At 42.1% G+C, this 17,059-nt stretch overlaps 1 protein-coding gene across 10 annotated transcripts in view; it reads right to left on the bottom strand.

Moving 5' to 3' along the window:
• Positions 1-7,134: 7,134 nt before the first annotated feature.
• The window catches only part of NAV2 (neuron navigator 2), a 262,355-nt gene continuing 252,430 nt past the window's right edge, over positions 7,135-17,059 (bottom strand). For 9 of the 10 annotated variants that reach the window (XM_075281269.1, XM_075281261.1, XM_075281262.1 and 6 more), the window contains 12 exons: positions 14,728-14,881; positions 13,888-14,047; positions 13,580-13,677; positions 12,808-12,903; positions 12,555-12,723; positions 12,156-12,391; positions 11,734-11,888; positions 11,568-11,639; positions 11,270-11,466; positions 10,973-11,091; positions 10,686-10,889; positions 7,135-9,666 (listed from right to left, as the gene is read on the bottom strand). In XM_075281269.1, coding sequence (XP_075137370.1) covers positions 9,541-9,666; positions 10,686-10,889; positions 10,973-11,091; positions 11,270-11,466; positions 11,568-11,639; positions 11,734-11,888; positions 12,156-12,391; positions 12,555-12,723; positions 12,808-12,903; positions 13,580-13,677; positions 13,888-14,047; positions 14,728-14,881 — 1,786 coding nt within the window. In that variant the 3' untranslated portion in view covers positions 7,135-9,540. The remainder of the gene's footprint in view (positions 9,667-10,685; positions 10,890-10,972; positions 11,092-11,269; positions 11,467-11,567; positions 11,640-11,733; positions 11,889-12,155; positions 12,392-12,554; positions 12,724-12,807; positions 12,904-13,579; positions 13,678-13,887; positions 14,048-14,727; positions 14,882-17,059) is intronic. The other variant, XM_075281270.1, reaches the window with a different exon arrangement.

Here is a 17,059-nt window from a genome sequence, read left to right as displayed (position 1 = left end):
GATAGATAATGGATAGATAGGTGATAGATAGATAGATAGATAGATAGATAGATAGGAGATAAATAGATAATTAAATAGATAGATAGATAGGAGAGAGATAGCTAGATAATGGATAGATAGATAGATAGATAGATAGATAGATAGATAGATAGATAGGAGATAAATAGATAATGGATAGATAGATAGATAGATAGATAGATGAGATAAATAGATAATGGATAGATAGGTGATTGATAGATAGATAGATAGATAGGAGATAAATAGATAATAAGATAGATAGATAGATAATGGATAGATAGATATGAGAAATAGATAATGGATAGATAGGTGATAGATAGATAGATAGAAGATAATTAGATAGATAGGAGATAGATAGATAGATAGATAGGAGATAAATAGATAATTAAATAGATAGGAGAGAGATAGCTAGATAATGGATAGATAGATAGATAGATAGATAGATAGATAGATAGATAGATAGATAGATAGGAGATAAATAGATAATAAGATAGATAGATAGATAGATAGATAGATAGATAGATAGATAGATAGATAGATAATGGATAGATAGATATGAGAAATAGATAATGGATAGATAGGTGATAGATAGATAGATCGATAGATAGATAGATAGATAGGAGATAAATAGATAATAAGATAGATAGATAGATAGATAGATAGATAATGGATAGATAGATATGAGAAATAGATAATGGATAGATAGGTGATTGATAGATAGATAGATAGATAGATAGATAGGAGATAGATAGGAGATAAATAGATAATGGATAGATAGGAGATAGATAGATAGATAGATAGATAGATAGGAGATAGATAGGAGATAAATAGATAATTAAATAGATAGGAGAGAGATAGCTAGATAATGGATAGATAGATAGATAGATAGATAGATAGATAGATAGATAGGAGATAAATAGATAATGGATAGATAGATAGATAGATAGATAATGGATAGATAGGTGATAGATAGATAGATAGATAGATAGATAGATAGATAGGAGATAAATAGATAATGGATAGATAGATAGATAGATAGATAGATAGATAGATAGATAGATAGATAGATAGATAGATAGATAGGAGATAGATAGATAGATAGATAGATAGATAGATAGGAGATAGATAGATAGGTGATAGATAGATAGATAGATAGATAGATAGATAGATAGATAGGAGATAAATAGATAATGGATAGATAGATAGATAGATAGATAGATAATGGATAGATAGGTGATAGATAGATAGATAGATAGATAGATAGGAGATAGATAGATAGATAGATAGATAGATAGATAGATAGATAGATAGGAGATAGATAGATAGGTGATAGATAGATAGATAGATAATTAAATAGATAGGAGAGAGATAGCTAGATAATGGATAGATAGATAGATAGATAGATAGATAGATAGATAGATAATGGATAGATAGGTGATAGATAGACAGATAGGATAGACAGGAGATAGATGATAGCTAGATAGGAGATAGATAGGAGATAAATAGATAATAAGATAGATAGATAGATAGATAGATAGATAGATAGATAGATAATGGATAGATAGGTGATAGATAGATAGATAGATAGATAGGAGATAAATAGATAATAAGATAGATAGATAGATAATGGATAGATATGAGAAATAGATAATGGATAGATAGGTGATAGATAGATAGATAGATAGATAGATAGATAGATAGATAGATAGATAGGAGATAAATAGATAATGGATAGATAGGAGATAGATAGATAGATAGATAGATAGATAGATAGATAGATAGATAGATAGATAGATAGATAGATATGAGAAATAGATAATGGATAGATAGGTGATTGATAGATAGATAGATAGGAGATAAATAGATAATGGATAGATAGGAGATAGATAGATAGATAGATAGATAGATAGATAGATATGAGAAATAGATAATGGATAGATAGATAGATAATGGATAGATAGGTGATAGATAGATAGATAGATAGATAGATAGATAGGAGATAACTAGATAATGGATAGATAGGTGATAGATAGATAGATAGATAGATAGATAGATGATAATTAGATAGATAGATAGATAGATAGATAGATAGATAGGAGATAGATAGATAGATAGATAGATAGATAGGAGATAAATAGATAATTAAATAGATAGGAGAGAGATAGCTAGATAATGGATAGATAGATAGATAGATAGATAGATAGGAGATAAATAGATAATGGATAGATAGATAGATAGATAGATAATGGATAGATAGGTGATAGATAGATAGATAGATAGATAGATAGATAGATAGGAGATAAATAGATAATGGATAGATAGATAGATAGATAGATAGATAGATAGGAGATAGATAGATAGATAGATAGATAGATAGATAGATAGATAGATAGGAGATAAATAGATAATGGATAGATAGGTGATAGATAGATAGATAGATAGATAATTAAATAGATAGGAGAGAGATAGCTAGATAATGGATAGATAGATAGATAGATAGATAGATAGATAATGGATAGATAGGTGATAGATAGACAGATAGGATAGACAGGAGATAGATGATAGCTAGATAGGAGATAGATAGGAGATAAATAGATAATAAGATAGATAGATAGATAGATAGATAGATAGATAGGAGATAAATAGATAATAAGATAGATAGATAGATAGATAGATAGATAGATAGATAGATAGATAGATAGGAGATAACTAGATAATGGATAGATAGGTGATAGATAGATAGATAGATAGATGATAATTAGATAGATAGATAGATAGATAGATAGATAGATAGGAGATAGATAGATAGATAGATAGATAGATAGATAGATAGGAGATAAATAGATAATTAAATAGATAGGAGAGAGATAGCTAGATAATGGATAGATAGATAGATAGATAGATAGATAGGAGATAAATAGATAATGGATAGATAGATAGATAGATAGATAATGGATAGATAGGTGATAGATAGATAGATAGATAGATAGATAGATAGATAGGAGATAAATAGATAATGGATAGATAGATAGATAGATAGATAGATAGGAGATAGATAGATAGATAGATAGATAGATAGATAGATAGATAGGAGATAAATAGATAATGGATAGATAGGTGATAGATAGATAGATAGATAGATAGATGATAATTAGATAGATAGATAGATAGATAGATAGATAGATAGATAGGAGATAGATAGATAGATAGATAGATAGATAGATAGATAGGAGATAAATAGATAATTAAATAGATAGGAGAGAGATAGCTAGATAATGGATAGATAGATAGATAGATAGATAGATAGATAGGAGATAAATAGATAATGGATAGATAGATAGATAGATAGATAGATAGATAATGGATAGATAGGTGATAGATAGATAGATAGATAGATAGATAGATAGATAGATAGATAGATAGGAGATAAATAGATAATGGATAGATAGATAGATAGATAGATAGGAGATAGATAGATAGATAGATAGATAGATAGGAGATAAATAGATAATGGATAGATAGGTGATAGATAGATAGATAGATAGATAATTAAATAGATAGGAGAGAGATAGCTAGATAATGGATAGATAGATAGATAGATAGATAGATAGATAGATAATGGATAGATAGGTGATAGATAGACAGATAGGATAGACAGGAGATAGATGATAGCTAGATAGGAGATAGATAGGAGATAAATAGATAATAAGATAGATAGATAGATAGATAGATAGATAGATAGATAGATAGATAATGGATAGATAGGTGATAGATAGATAGATAGATAGATAGGAGATAAATAGATAATAAGATAGATAGATAGATAGATAGATAATGGATAGATATGAGAAATAGATAATGGATAGATAGGTGATAGATAGATAGATAGATAGATAGATAGATAGGAGATAAATAGATAATGGATAGATAGGAGATAGATAGATAGATAGATAGATAATGGATAGATAGATATGAGAAATAGATAATGGATAGATAGGTGATTGATAGATAGATAGATAGATAGATAGATAGATAGGAGATAAATAGATAATGGATAGATAGGAGATAGATAGATAGATAGATAGATAGATAGATAGATAGATAGATAGATAGATATGAGAAATAGATAATGGATAGATAGATAGATAATGGATAGATAGGTGATAGATAGATAGATAGATAGATAGATAGGAGATAACTAGATAATGGATAGATAGGTGATAGATAGATAGATAGATAGATAGATAGATAGATAGATGATAATTAGATAGATAGATAGATAGATAGATAGATAGATAGGAGATAGATAGATAGATAGATAGATAGATAGATAGGAGATAAATAGATAATGGATAGATAGGTGATAGATAGATAGATAGGAGATAAATAGATAATGGATAGATAGGTGATAGATAGATAGATAGATAGATAGGAGATAGATAGATAGATAGATAGATAGATGATAATTAGATAGATAGATAGATAGATAGATAGATAGGAGATAAATAGATAATGGATAGATAGGTGATAGATAGATAGATAGATAGATAATTAAATAGATAGGAGAGAGATAGCTAGATAATGGATAGATAGATAGATAGATAGATAGATAGATAGATAGATAATGGATAGATAGGTGATAGATAGACAGATAGGATAGACAGGAGATAGATGATAGCTAGATAGGAGATAGATAGGAGATAAATAGATAATAAGATAGATAGATAGATAGATAGATAGATAGATAATGGATAGATAGGTGATAGATAGATAGATAGATATGAGATAACTAGATAATGGATAGATAGGCGATAGATAGATAGATAGATAGATAGATAGATAGATAGATAGATAGATAGATAGATATGAGAGATAGATAGATTAGATATAGTTTTATTTTTGCGGCTGACTCGGTATCATTGTCAGGGTCGGGGATTAGCGGGGAGGTCACTGACTCCGCACAATCTCATTAGCGTGATACTGGTGAGAATTGTACACAGTCTATACGAGTCTGTGGGCCGGAGGCTCTGTATACCGCCATATGGTGCTCAGCACTGTATTATATTCTTGCAGCGATTGCAGATTTTCAACTTAATAAAAAAACAAAAACAAAACAATAAAACATTCCGACATTGCAGGAATATTGAAGGCCCCGCCATAATGCTGTGATCTTACCACTCTGCTGTGATCTTTGCAGATCATTCTCACCGAGGAGTCTTGTATGGTGGAATAAAAGATACAGATTATCGTCAGCACATCGCACCAGTGTGAACAGAGACATATAAGTGAAGGAGCAGCAACTACATCAGCCAGTGTTATGAAGAATACGCACAAGCAGCGGCCGCCATGTTCATCCACGTCACTGGAAGCCAAAGACATCAAATCTTATAGATCCACATAAATCCCAAACAGAAAATATGTAAAGAAAAATATCCCTTATTGTAGTAACACGTGCGGCTACAAACATATTACATACATCATAGAAAAGTAGCATCAAAAGGAACTATTAATAAACCTGAATGTTCCAGATTACAGAGATTTCTATCTATACCATTGTAATACTAGTATCTAGAAGACAGAGGAATCCTCTACCAGAGTAATGCTGCCATCTAGTGCTCAAAACTGGTATTAACAATGATTTTCACATGCACAGCACAATCTGTGCTCCAAGAGGAAGTGCAGGAGGTAACAGGGCCAGAATCTGTAATGGGGCCTTTACCTATGATGTGCTATCTATATTGTTCGGCGACCTCTGGGCCCCCTCAATAGCAATGGCTACTTCTGCTTTGCACCCCCTAAAGCTGTGTCAGCGTGTCATTATCCTGTACCCCAAGTGCCAGTGTCCTGTACCCCAAGTGCCAGTGTGTCACTATCCTGTACCCCAAGTGTCATTATCCTGTACCCCGAGTGTCATTATCCTGTACCCCAAGTGCCAGTGTGTCACTATCCTGTACCTCAAGTGTCATTATCCTGTACCCCGAGTGTCATTATCCTGTACCCCAAGTGTCACTATCCTGTACCCCGAGTGTCATTATCCTGTACCCAAAGTGTCACTATCCTGTACCCCGAGTGTCATTATCCTGTACCCCAAGTGTCATTATCCTGTACCCCAAGTGGCAGTGTGTCACTATCCTGTACCCCAAGTGCCAGTGTGTCACTATCCTGTACCCCAAGTGCCAGTGTCCTGTACCCCAAGTGCCAGTGTGTCACTATCCTGTACCCCGAGTGTCATTATCCTGTACCCCAAGTGTCATTATCCTGTACCTCAAGTGTCACTATCCTGTACCCTAAGTGTCATTATCCTGTACCCTAAGTGTCACTATCCTGTACCCCAAGTGTCACTATCCTGTACCCCAAGTGTCACTATCCTGTACCCTAAGTGTCATTATCCTGTACCCTAAGTGTCACTATCCTGTACCCCAAGTGTCACTATCCTGTACCCCAAGTGTCACTATCCTGTACCCCAAGTGTCACTATCCTGTACCCCAAGTGTCACTATCCTGTACCCCAAGTGTCACTATCCTGTACCCCAAGTGTCACTATCCTGTACCCTAAGTGTCATTATCCTGTACCCTAAGTGTCATTATCCTGTACCCTAAGTGTCACTATCCTGTACCCCAAGTGTCACTATCCTGTACCCCAAGTGTCACTATCCTGTACCCTAAGTGTCATTATCCTGTACCCTAAGTGTCACTATCCTGTACCCTAAGTGTCACTATCCTGTACCCCAAGTGTCATTATCCTGTACCCCAAGTGTCATTATCCTGTACCCCAAGTGTCACTATCCTGTACCCCAAGTGTCATTATCCTGTACCCTAAGTGTCATTATCCTGTACCCCAAGTGTCACTATCCTGTACCCCAAGTGTCATTATCCTGTACCCCAAGTGTCACTATCCTGTACCCCAAGTGTCATTATCCTGAACCCCAAGTGTCATTATCCTGTACCCCAAGTGTCATTATCCTGTACCCCGTGTCAGCATGTCATTGTCCTGTACCCTGAGTGTCAGTGCAGTGTCAGTTAGGAACGTGCAGGCCTGTTCAGGACACATTGACACGACACTTCATAAATAAGCATTGATTTATTGGATCAGTAATAATTTAAGACTGGTACAATCAGTATTGACAGATAACACGATCCGATTCGATCGCGGGGAAAAAAAAAATCCATCACAAATAAAAAATAAATCCAGGCAGAAATAAAACCCCTACACAAAATACTCGCCCCCTCCCCCGCCTCTTTGTAATTTTTTTTTTTTCTTACAAAAATGCCTAAAAAAATTTCATCAAAATGCAGCAGATTCCTGAACTATTTACACTTTGTTACAACGTGAACATTTACATCTCGAGAAGGAAAGCTTCTATCCAAAGGGGCGCGATCCATGACGCGTTTCACGGCGTCACGTACAATTTACAATATGGGGGCGGGGTTTATATTCTTCTCTAATATTATTATCACTCCGGTCTCCGTTATGACAACGTTGCATAGAATCCGGCGGAGATCTGATGATTGACTGTGTAAAAGGCGATCGGAAGTATCAAAAATGGAGCCATTCTAATGTCGTCCAGCCCGGCGCTCATAACAGTCTATATAATACGCCAACCGCGCCGACGTCTGTATCCGAGCTGGCGCCAAAACGGCTTTGATGTGGAACATATAAGATTTGTGATATAGGATGAGATACAAAGAAAAAAAAAATCCCATTAAATACACATCCAGGCAGACCGGCTTCCTGACGTTAACCTAGGACAATACAGTGTAATCTAGACGCGCCAACGCATTTCGGGCTCCGCAAACAACAAACCGTGACTTATATACAGAATCCCAAAGCTATAAATATAGATAGATATTTATTTGTGAAAATCGTCAGTGATATGAAACATCCGGCCGTATTCACAGTTGTGGATTTTCAGTGCTGGGGAACTTGCAGGTTCTTCCAACGCGTTTCGCTTTGCAGCCGTTTCTCTTGCGGACTTGTTTGCCGTATGACCGCTCACTCAGCAGCGCCATCGTGAGTTGTGTTTGTGCTGCGGCCGGCTCTATCGTCAAGCAGAGCACATGAGGTATAGAAGAACGGCCCCTATAGCCGGCACCTCCGTCACGTGTATATACTGTATACTGAGGGCTCCCAGGCTGTCACTGTAGTGATAGGACAGGGGTCAGAAACCTTCAGCGCACAATGTGTTATGAAACTACAACTCCCAGCAAGCGCACAGCTCTGATCTACTTGGAGCTACCTACAGAAGTGAATGGAGCATGATGGGAGTTGTAGTTCCACAGCAGCTGGAGGTTCCTGATTCTTCTTATAGGGAATGCCCAGATGTCTATTCCCTTGTAAGATGTAATGAAATGCAGACCCCTCCCCCTAAAAAATAATGCAAATAAAATTCATAACGCAGCAGTAACCTGGAGACCAGTATTAGCCCTGGTGGGCTGGGGGTGACAGAACTGTACGCCGGAGGCTTAGGCAATGCTTTGTGTGCACTACAAGTGTCAGCATCCATGTTTGCCTATACCAATGCCGTGTCTGCACTACAAGTCTCAGCACCAACACCGTACTACTAAAGTCCTAGCACCAATGTGATATCAGCACTACAGGTCCCATCTCTGATGCCGCGTCTACATTACAAGCCCCAGCATCAATGCTATGTCTGTACTACAAGTCTCAGCATCACCGGCACAGACCGGACCCATAGAGGGAGTTGCAGGTTACCCACCTTGATTATAAGGCATTGAAGGGTTAGCACCAAAATGGGGGAGGTGGCGGCTTGGAGACATCTAAGTGGGTTCAGACATTACCTGAGGAAGGCCGGATGTTGGGCAGCACCTGTCACCCCATTATATGTGGCAAGAACAGCACAATAGGGGGCAGTATAAGACAAGGCCGTCTACTACTGCTGCCTGCAAAGGGAACAGACATTGGGCATATGGGCAATTCGTAAAAATGCATTGGGGTTTCCTGATACCACCTGGGGGGCGACTATTTGCACCCTGTCTGGCAGCTGCACCATGACATAATAGACGCCTTTCGGTTTTTGGTTTGGTCTCATTCCTGGTCAATGGTCGTTATCTAGAAAACAATGTCCGTGTGGCGGCGACAAAGCCCTTTCGCACTCAGGGTATAGCAGGGGAACAGAGTGCGTCCTGCATAGCTGTAAAGTGTTTGCGGCAGACGCCCCATCCCCCCAGCAGCACCGGTTATAGACACCGAGAGCAAGGCAAGCAGCATAGTCAGCGACTACCTGCACTGAGGTTACCTAGTAAAGCTGGCGTGACCAGTACCCCTGTGTGTTTGGTTAGAGCAGCATAGGCAGGTTACCATCCCCCGTCCTGCCCGGGTATCTACAGCTATAAACATTTTCAGTGTTTCAGGCTTTCTGCCTGGTGCATGTAAGAAGTAGTGCAGCCTCGATTCTAACACATGGTCACATCAGACCGGGCCCAGCGACCAGCGCCCTCGCCTGTCTGATGGCCTAAAGTGTCCTTGTTGTTCCAGCCACATGAAAGTCAGTGACTCCCATCATCACAGCGCAGACTCCAGCGAGGAATCCAAGATGTCGTCATGATGGCTGTTACTGTTGGAATCGCTGTCGTAGCTCTGGGGGCTGGAGAAATTGGCGGCTTCCTGGAGCCTCATCAGCATGTTCATCTGGAAGAGCAGAAAAGGTCATATAAAGGGGGTCGCTGGGGTCTGTAAAGGGGGTAGAGGGGTGACCAGGGGTTGTAAAGGGGCGGCCAGGGGCTGTAAAGGGGGTAGAGGGGTGACCAAGGACGATAAAGGGGCAACTGGGGGCTGTAAAGGAGGTAGAGGGGTGACCAAGTACTATATAGGGGTAACTGGGGACTGTAAAGGGGGTAGAGGGGTGACCAGGGGTTGTAAAGGGGCAGCCAGGGGCTGTAAAGGGGGTAGAGGGGTGACAAGGACTGTATAGGGGTAACTGGGGACTGTAAAGGAGGTAGAGGGATGACCAGGGGTTGTAAAGGGGCAACTGGGGACTGTAAAGGGGGTAGAGGGATGACCAGGGGTTGTAAAGGGGCAACTGGGGACTATAAAGGGGGTAGAGGGATGACCAGGGGTTGTAAAGGGGTAGCCGGGGCTGTAAAGGGGGTAGAGGGGTGACCAGGGGTTGTAAAGGGGTAGCCGGGTATGTAAAGTGGAGCCATGAGATGTAAAGGGGATAAAGGGGCGTCCGGGACTGTAAAGGGGATAAAGAGGCAGCCAAGGGCTGTAAAGGGAATAAAGGGGCGGCTGGGGGTTGTAGAGGGGATAAAGGGGCAGTCAAGTGCTGTAAAGGGTATATAGGGGTGGCCGGGGCTGTAAAGGGGATAAAGGGGTGGCCAGGGGCTGTAGAGGGGATATAGGGGTGGCCAGGGGCTGTGACGGGATGGTCAGGATGCTTGAAAAATTGATCAGAAAGTTCTGCACTTTCGTGATATACATGGGGTCCATATTTCACCATTTTAGGATCTCTGCTTGCTGTCAGTAAATCAAGTTCTGCAGTGTTATTAACCCTGTATGTAAGGACAGAGCAAGGTGGTTCCTAAGACTCTGTACACATTTGCATTCACTGACAGGAAGCAGAGCTCTAGATACAGAGAAGAATGGGAGCTCTGAGCATATTACGGAGTTGTAGAGCTTCCTACATGCTATTGGTATCAGCCACTTACCAGAGGATCTCCGTCCCCATCTCCAGATGGTACTTGCTTGCTTGACGTCCCCTCCCTGGGCACAGAATACCCATCAAATCCAACATCTTCTGGCCGCAGCTGGAGAAGAGGCGGCCACTCGTGCTGCAGGGGAGCCGCCGTCCAGGGGTAGGTATCCATAACCCACTTGGCAGGATCTTCCCAGGGGGCTCTTCTGCCGTACAGCTAATAGGGGAATCAGACTGATGTATTATGGGAAATCTTATGACTTGTACAAGACTGATCTCTTATATATGGGCGACTCTTACCTGCAGCCCCTCTCTGACGGCCTCCAGCAGGTAGGGGATGATGGAGTAGTTCCAGAGGTCAGTAAACCAGACCCTTGAGCCGTCCACGTCCATCGGACACGACAGGAAGAGACGAGGTCCTAGAATGAAAAAACAGATGATGTACAAGCTCTTGTGTGTGACACCGCCACCCACTGGCAGATAATCAGAATGACACCTCTCCAGACTGAGATTCTAGATCCGTGAAGGTTATCGCTGCCTCATGTATCACATCAGAGGGGTCTGTGCCCTGGGCATTGCTTAGTCCATGTCACTCACCGATAGTGACGTCTGAGGAGCTGTGTGTCTCCAGGAAGCGGTTCAGGTGTTGCCAGACCTTGGGGATCCAGTCTATGATCTTCCCCAGCTCCACGTTCCTTGTTCGGTTGCTCATTTCAGTTTCGATCAGCTTCCTCCGGAGATAGCGCCCAAGGAAACCTTTGACGGGCTCCGTATGGTTAGCGCATAGCACCCACCTGTGTAACATACAAGGCAGAGGATGCAGGTTACGTGACTGATACAGAGGCGATTTTATCAAGGTAAAGTGATTTCTATCAATGTCAGGACTGAGACGCACCGGAAGTTATGGTGAAGTTGTAGGTTGGGGGTAGACGAGGTGGCCTGGTTCATGGTGCCGATTATGTAAGGGCTGCGGGAAAAAAAGTCAATATATTAATAATGTATTTGCATTGATGGGATCAAAGGCTGGCCGGATCGGCGCCCAGTGCCGAATCCACCATTACCATTTGTGATATTTGCAGTTTAGGAGTCCATTGAAGATCTCGCCCAAGGAGCTGACATGATGGAGGTTGTCCAGGATGATGACAAGGGGCATGTCCACTGCATTGTTCTCACTGTTACACTGATCAGCGAGGTTGGACAGATACTGACGTAGCTCCTGGAGGACAGAAAGGTACAACATGTATTAGGAAATGGCTACTTAAAGGGTTACTATCATATAGAGCTCCACTTCCTCTTCTCAGGCCAGTGATGCCACATCTACTGGTCATACGGTCATGCTGCAATACCAAGCACAGCCACTATACAATGTACGGTGCTGTGCTTGGCAATCAGTAACATAGTCCCAGAATACCCCTTTAAGCAGGGTCACCATTTATTGGTGTTGGGGTTCTATCAGTCTATTAACCCTTCTCTGAGTTTTTACCTTACTGGACTTGTGATCCACATTAAAAGTGGCGATGATTCCATCTGTCAGATCGCGCCCCTCACGCAGCACCATGTATTCGGACAGACGATTGGCCAGGTAGGTTTTCCCCGTCCCACTTGGACCGGACAGGATGATCCTCCGATGCTCCATCAATAATGAGACGTATCGCTGTAATATGGGTCGAGGGATCAGAGTCTCAAATCCCAGACTGTCCAAGCTGTTCTCAGAGAGACCTGAAATCAGTGCAAACACCATGATTAGAGGAGGAGCTTGACGTTTTGGGACCCCAGTGTAAGACCCCATGCCCGGGCCTTGTATATACATCCCACGTGTATAGTGAGGTCGCCCCATAGTGTGAACACATCCTTTGTAATAAACGCGTATTAATAGTCCTACCTTTTAAAGAAACGGAAATGGTGTCGTTCTCCCCCACCAGGTACCCACAAGGCAGCAACTCGGGGGTCCCGGCTGTGTTTGTCCGCTTGATCTCCCCGATACTGTAACCCATGACGCTGTCTGTATTCAGCCCCAGCTGCGTCACTGGATCCACATGTACTAAATATTCCTGTAAGATACACAGTGTTAGTGTCACGCGGCAGCCATCGCTCACTCTTAAAGATACGGTCACTGTGTAGTGTTATGCGGTTACCTTGAACAACCTTCGCACTACGCCATCCAGAACGTCCCATTTTGTTTTGCCCCCGACACCGATGCTCCCGATAAGGAAGACACGAGGCCGACAATCCTGGGGAAGGGGGAAACAGAGGTGAGGTGAGGTGATCGAGCGAGGGAAAAGTCACTGATTGTTAAAGGGTATCCCATCTTAAGAAGTTGTCTACAGTTTATAGGATAGAAAATAACTTGGAAGTCAGAGGGGTCCAACAGCTCAAGACTAGAGATGAGTGAACACTATTCGAAAGAGCCGTTTCGAATAGCACGCTCCAATGCAAATGAATGGACGCAGCCGGCAAAGTCTGCGTGCCGGCCGCTTCCATTCATTTCTATGGGAGCGTGCTATTCGAAACGGCTGTTTCGAATAGTGTTCGCTCATCTCTACTCAAGACTCCTACTGATCAGGACATGTGCTGCTCCATTCATTTCAGTAGGAGTGTCCCTTTAAATCAATACATAGAGAGGGCCACCAGGTGGCGCTGTGTCCTTTTAAAACAACAACAAAAAAAAAGCCCAAAAGGTTTGCCACATTTTTTTTTTTTTTTAATAAAGTTGATAATGGGATTCTAGATCACGTGTCACTACCCACAATCCTTTGCTTCTGCAGAACAATACAAGAGTGAAGCAATTTTGATCCCAATAATGTAATATAATGTGCAGAAAGACGTCAGTGTAGTGCAGTGTAATATATATTTATATATACACACACACACCCTTATATATACACATACACTATCTATATCCATTACCTCTCTCCACTTCATCTCCTCCATCAAGCTGACGACGATCTTGACGTGGCGACTCTCCTTACGCATGGTGCCATCGGTGGAGGCATCTAACAACATGTCTGTAAGAGAAACCCAGCTGGTCAGGAGCAGGAAACTGATCAAACTGAACATGGAGCCTTATAATAGAGAGGGGCCAATGACTCACAGCACACCCAAATAACACCAGCAGCCATAAAATGAACTTGTTACATCCGATCCTCCACCAGTAGTGTAGTGTGAATACTGGGCAACCATGGCGGGCACAACCTTATATATGTCTGTGTATATACCTAGGCTGGAGGACTCCGTCATCGTCATTCCAGGCTGGGGGAATCCTACAGAGTGTCTTGGAGAAGCGGTGATGGAGATCTGTGACGGCGTCCTGCTGCATTTCCCTGTATTTTCTGCCTTCAATCGATCGTTCTCGGCTTTCAGCTTCTCGATTTCCGTCTTAAGAGAAGAATAATAAATTAATCCGGACGTACAATGGGACTGGCGTTGTCCGGTAGGATGTCACTCGGTGTTTTTCAGTAGCTTGGAGGAAGCCATCAATGTTTGAAGTGTTAGTGAAGTCAAGCTACTGATGCACTACAACTCCCAGCAGTTTTGCAAATTCACTATACTGAAGTTAATGATCAGCTCAGCCACCTAATCTCCCAGGGAATCAATAGATCTGCGATAATTCTACATCCAATTTCTCTCCATTTCTTAAAATCTCTGCCTGCCGTCAGTGAATTCTTGTTCGCATCCAGAATGTCCCAACCTGCATAAAGATCTTTATTTGCTACAATTTGATCCAGTTCAGACCATCATCTGTGAGTTATACTACAGGCAGATACATTTTACCTGCACTGATACATTGTAGCAAACCATCAAGACAGATCTGTTCTGCCTCAAACAGGATTGACGGTAACAGATCTGTATCTGCTTTCATTCAGTGACAGCAAGCAGAAATATTCTGGGGCAGCTACATAAAAGCAGAAACGACACCCCAAGAGAGATGTGAGGACGACTATGTAGTGCGCACCTTCAGCTAAGTGATGTGGGTGACTGCCACCGTGTGGTGAGCACTGGTACTGCGGCAGCTATGTGTCTGTATAGTTGTGGTATGTGCGGTCATGGCTCCATACCTGCATTCTGTTCATGGCCTCTCGCAGTGTATCCAGCTGATGTGCCGAGCTTAAGGCCTCCAGTCGGATGTCGGTCAGCTTCATCTCTTTGTCACGGAGTTCGTTGCGCAGCTGCAGGACGCTGTCCGCCTCATTTACCGAGCAATCGGAGAGTCTGTGAAGAAAATATTATGGACGTGAGGCCGTGTCCTTAGAGGAACCTGCTGGAGACAGAATCCAGGCAGGACACACTGGCAACGAGCACAGCCGAGGAATCCAAGGTCTATTTATTACTATCTAACAAACCATAGAAAGACGAAATTGTGTCGCTGCCAGGATGGAGACGATCCAGGAAAGTCAGGACCTCTGACCTCAGCGATCAGCAGCGTCTTATCTGTAATCTGACCAGAAACATGGAGGACCAAACCTACCAGGAGATTGTGGATTCATGTAATGAAACTTAAAAGGGTTTTTCCCTTAAAAGGGGTTTTATGGAACTTTGCTATTGATGGTATCCAAATTAGGAGAGGCCTGACACCTGAAATCCTGCACAATTGGCCATGTTTCCCAGTGCAGCCCCATCCACTTTATAGTGGTAGCACAAGGTACTGCAGCTCTGTGCCTATTACTTGTATAGGAGCAGAGCTGTTTCTAGTTCTATAGCATCTGGCACCAGGATTGGCGCAGGGTCTGGATATTGAATACTGGTGACCTATCCTGTGAATTGGTATACAAAAACCACCTGGGGGGGCTGGAAATCCCATTTAAGTCTGGACTCTTAAATGACAACTTATCTGCACTGATACATTGTAACAAACTACCAGAACAGGAGAGAATTTTCTATTACTGATGTATTCAGCTCACAGAGGATTGTCTACATTAAATAAGACTATAGCAAACCCTCAGCTGTGAGAAGTATAATGTATACAGGTTACGGGCATCTAGATATAATCAGGAATGTCTCATTCACTGACAGCAAGTAAGGATCAGAAAATGTCGAAACACAAAGTGTAGTGAAGATGGACAGAATGGAAACCATGACAAAGGGCCAGAAGGACCCACTGACAAAGGCTCTGTACATGGGAAGGACAAGTGTCTGAGACTCTCACTGACAACATCTATGTCATCACTTGTCCTGACAAGATCATGTGGATTCCTGTGATTCCCATGTAATTGATCAATTATGGTGTATATAGCAATTACACGATTAACGGATTGTAAATTCTGCCAATTACTGGGACATGCAGGAGCCTGGTGCTGAGCTCAGTGTCCGGGACACGCAGGAGCCTGGTGCTGAGCTCAGTGTCCGGGACACGCAAGCCTGGTGGTGAGCTTGGTGACCGGGACATGCAGGAGCCTGGTGCAGAACTGTCCGGGACATGCAGGAGCCTGGTGCTGAGCTCAGTGCCCGGGACATGCAGGAGCCTGGTGCAGAACTGTCCGGGACATGCAGGAGCCTGGTGCTGAGCTCAGTGCCCGGGACACGCAAGCCTGGTGGTGAGCTCAGTGACCGGGACACACAGGAGCCTGGTGCAGAACTGTCCAGGACACGTAAGCCTGGTGCTGAGCTCGCTGTCCATGCAGGAGCCTGGTGCCGAGCTGAGTGCCCGGGACACGCAGGAGCCTGGTGCTGAGCTGAGTACCCGGGACATGCAGGAGCCTGGTGCAGAACTGTCCGGGACACGCAGGAACCTGGTGCTGAGCTCAGTGCCCGGGACACACAGGAGCCTGGTGCAGAACTGTCCAGGACACGCAGGAGCCCGGTGCAGAGTTCACTGTCAGAATGGATATACTGCAGTGTCCTGGAGGGAGTAATAATCTGCTGTCCATTAACCCCTACAGGGCCCCGCCACTATTTTGCATTTTATCTCTCAGCATTCCTATGGTCATAACTTTTTAGTTTTCTGTTCTACGTTGCTTTTTGCATGGCAAGTTGTACTGTATTTAGGAACCGCTTATCGACACATTTATTTTTCATTTAAATTCATTTTACCTTGGCATAGGAGAATCTTTAACTATTTCTTTTCCATTTAGGTACATTTATAGGAGTCAGTATACTAGTCTGTGTACTAATACTAGTAGGACCCCTGTTGGGAATCGCTAGGCTACAGTCAGACAACCACTGCTGTGCCCGCACGATCAGCAGGATGAGTGTTCTCTTCAGGTGTCCTCATCCAAGTTTTATGGGGTTATTCTGGACTAGGACATTGAACTCCTTTTTCTCTTCTCACGAAGTAACATTACCTAGATGGGCCATACGGCCATGCTGCAGCTCAGTCCCATTCAAATGGATTGGGCTGAGCTGCAATACCAAGTATGGCCACTAAACAATGCATCGCATTGAGCTTGATAA

Source organism: Leptodactylus fuscus, chromosome 7, assembly GCF_031893055.1.
Source record: "Leptodactylus fuscus isolate aLepFus1 chromosome 7, aLepFus1.hap2, whole genome shotgun sequence".
NCBI lineage: Eukaryota > Metazoa > Chordata > Amphibia > Anura > Leptodactylidae > Leptodactylus > Leptodactylus fuscus.
Note: the sequence above shows the minus strand (reverse complement) of the source record. Positions and strands in the feature narration are given on the sequence as shown.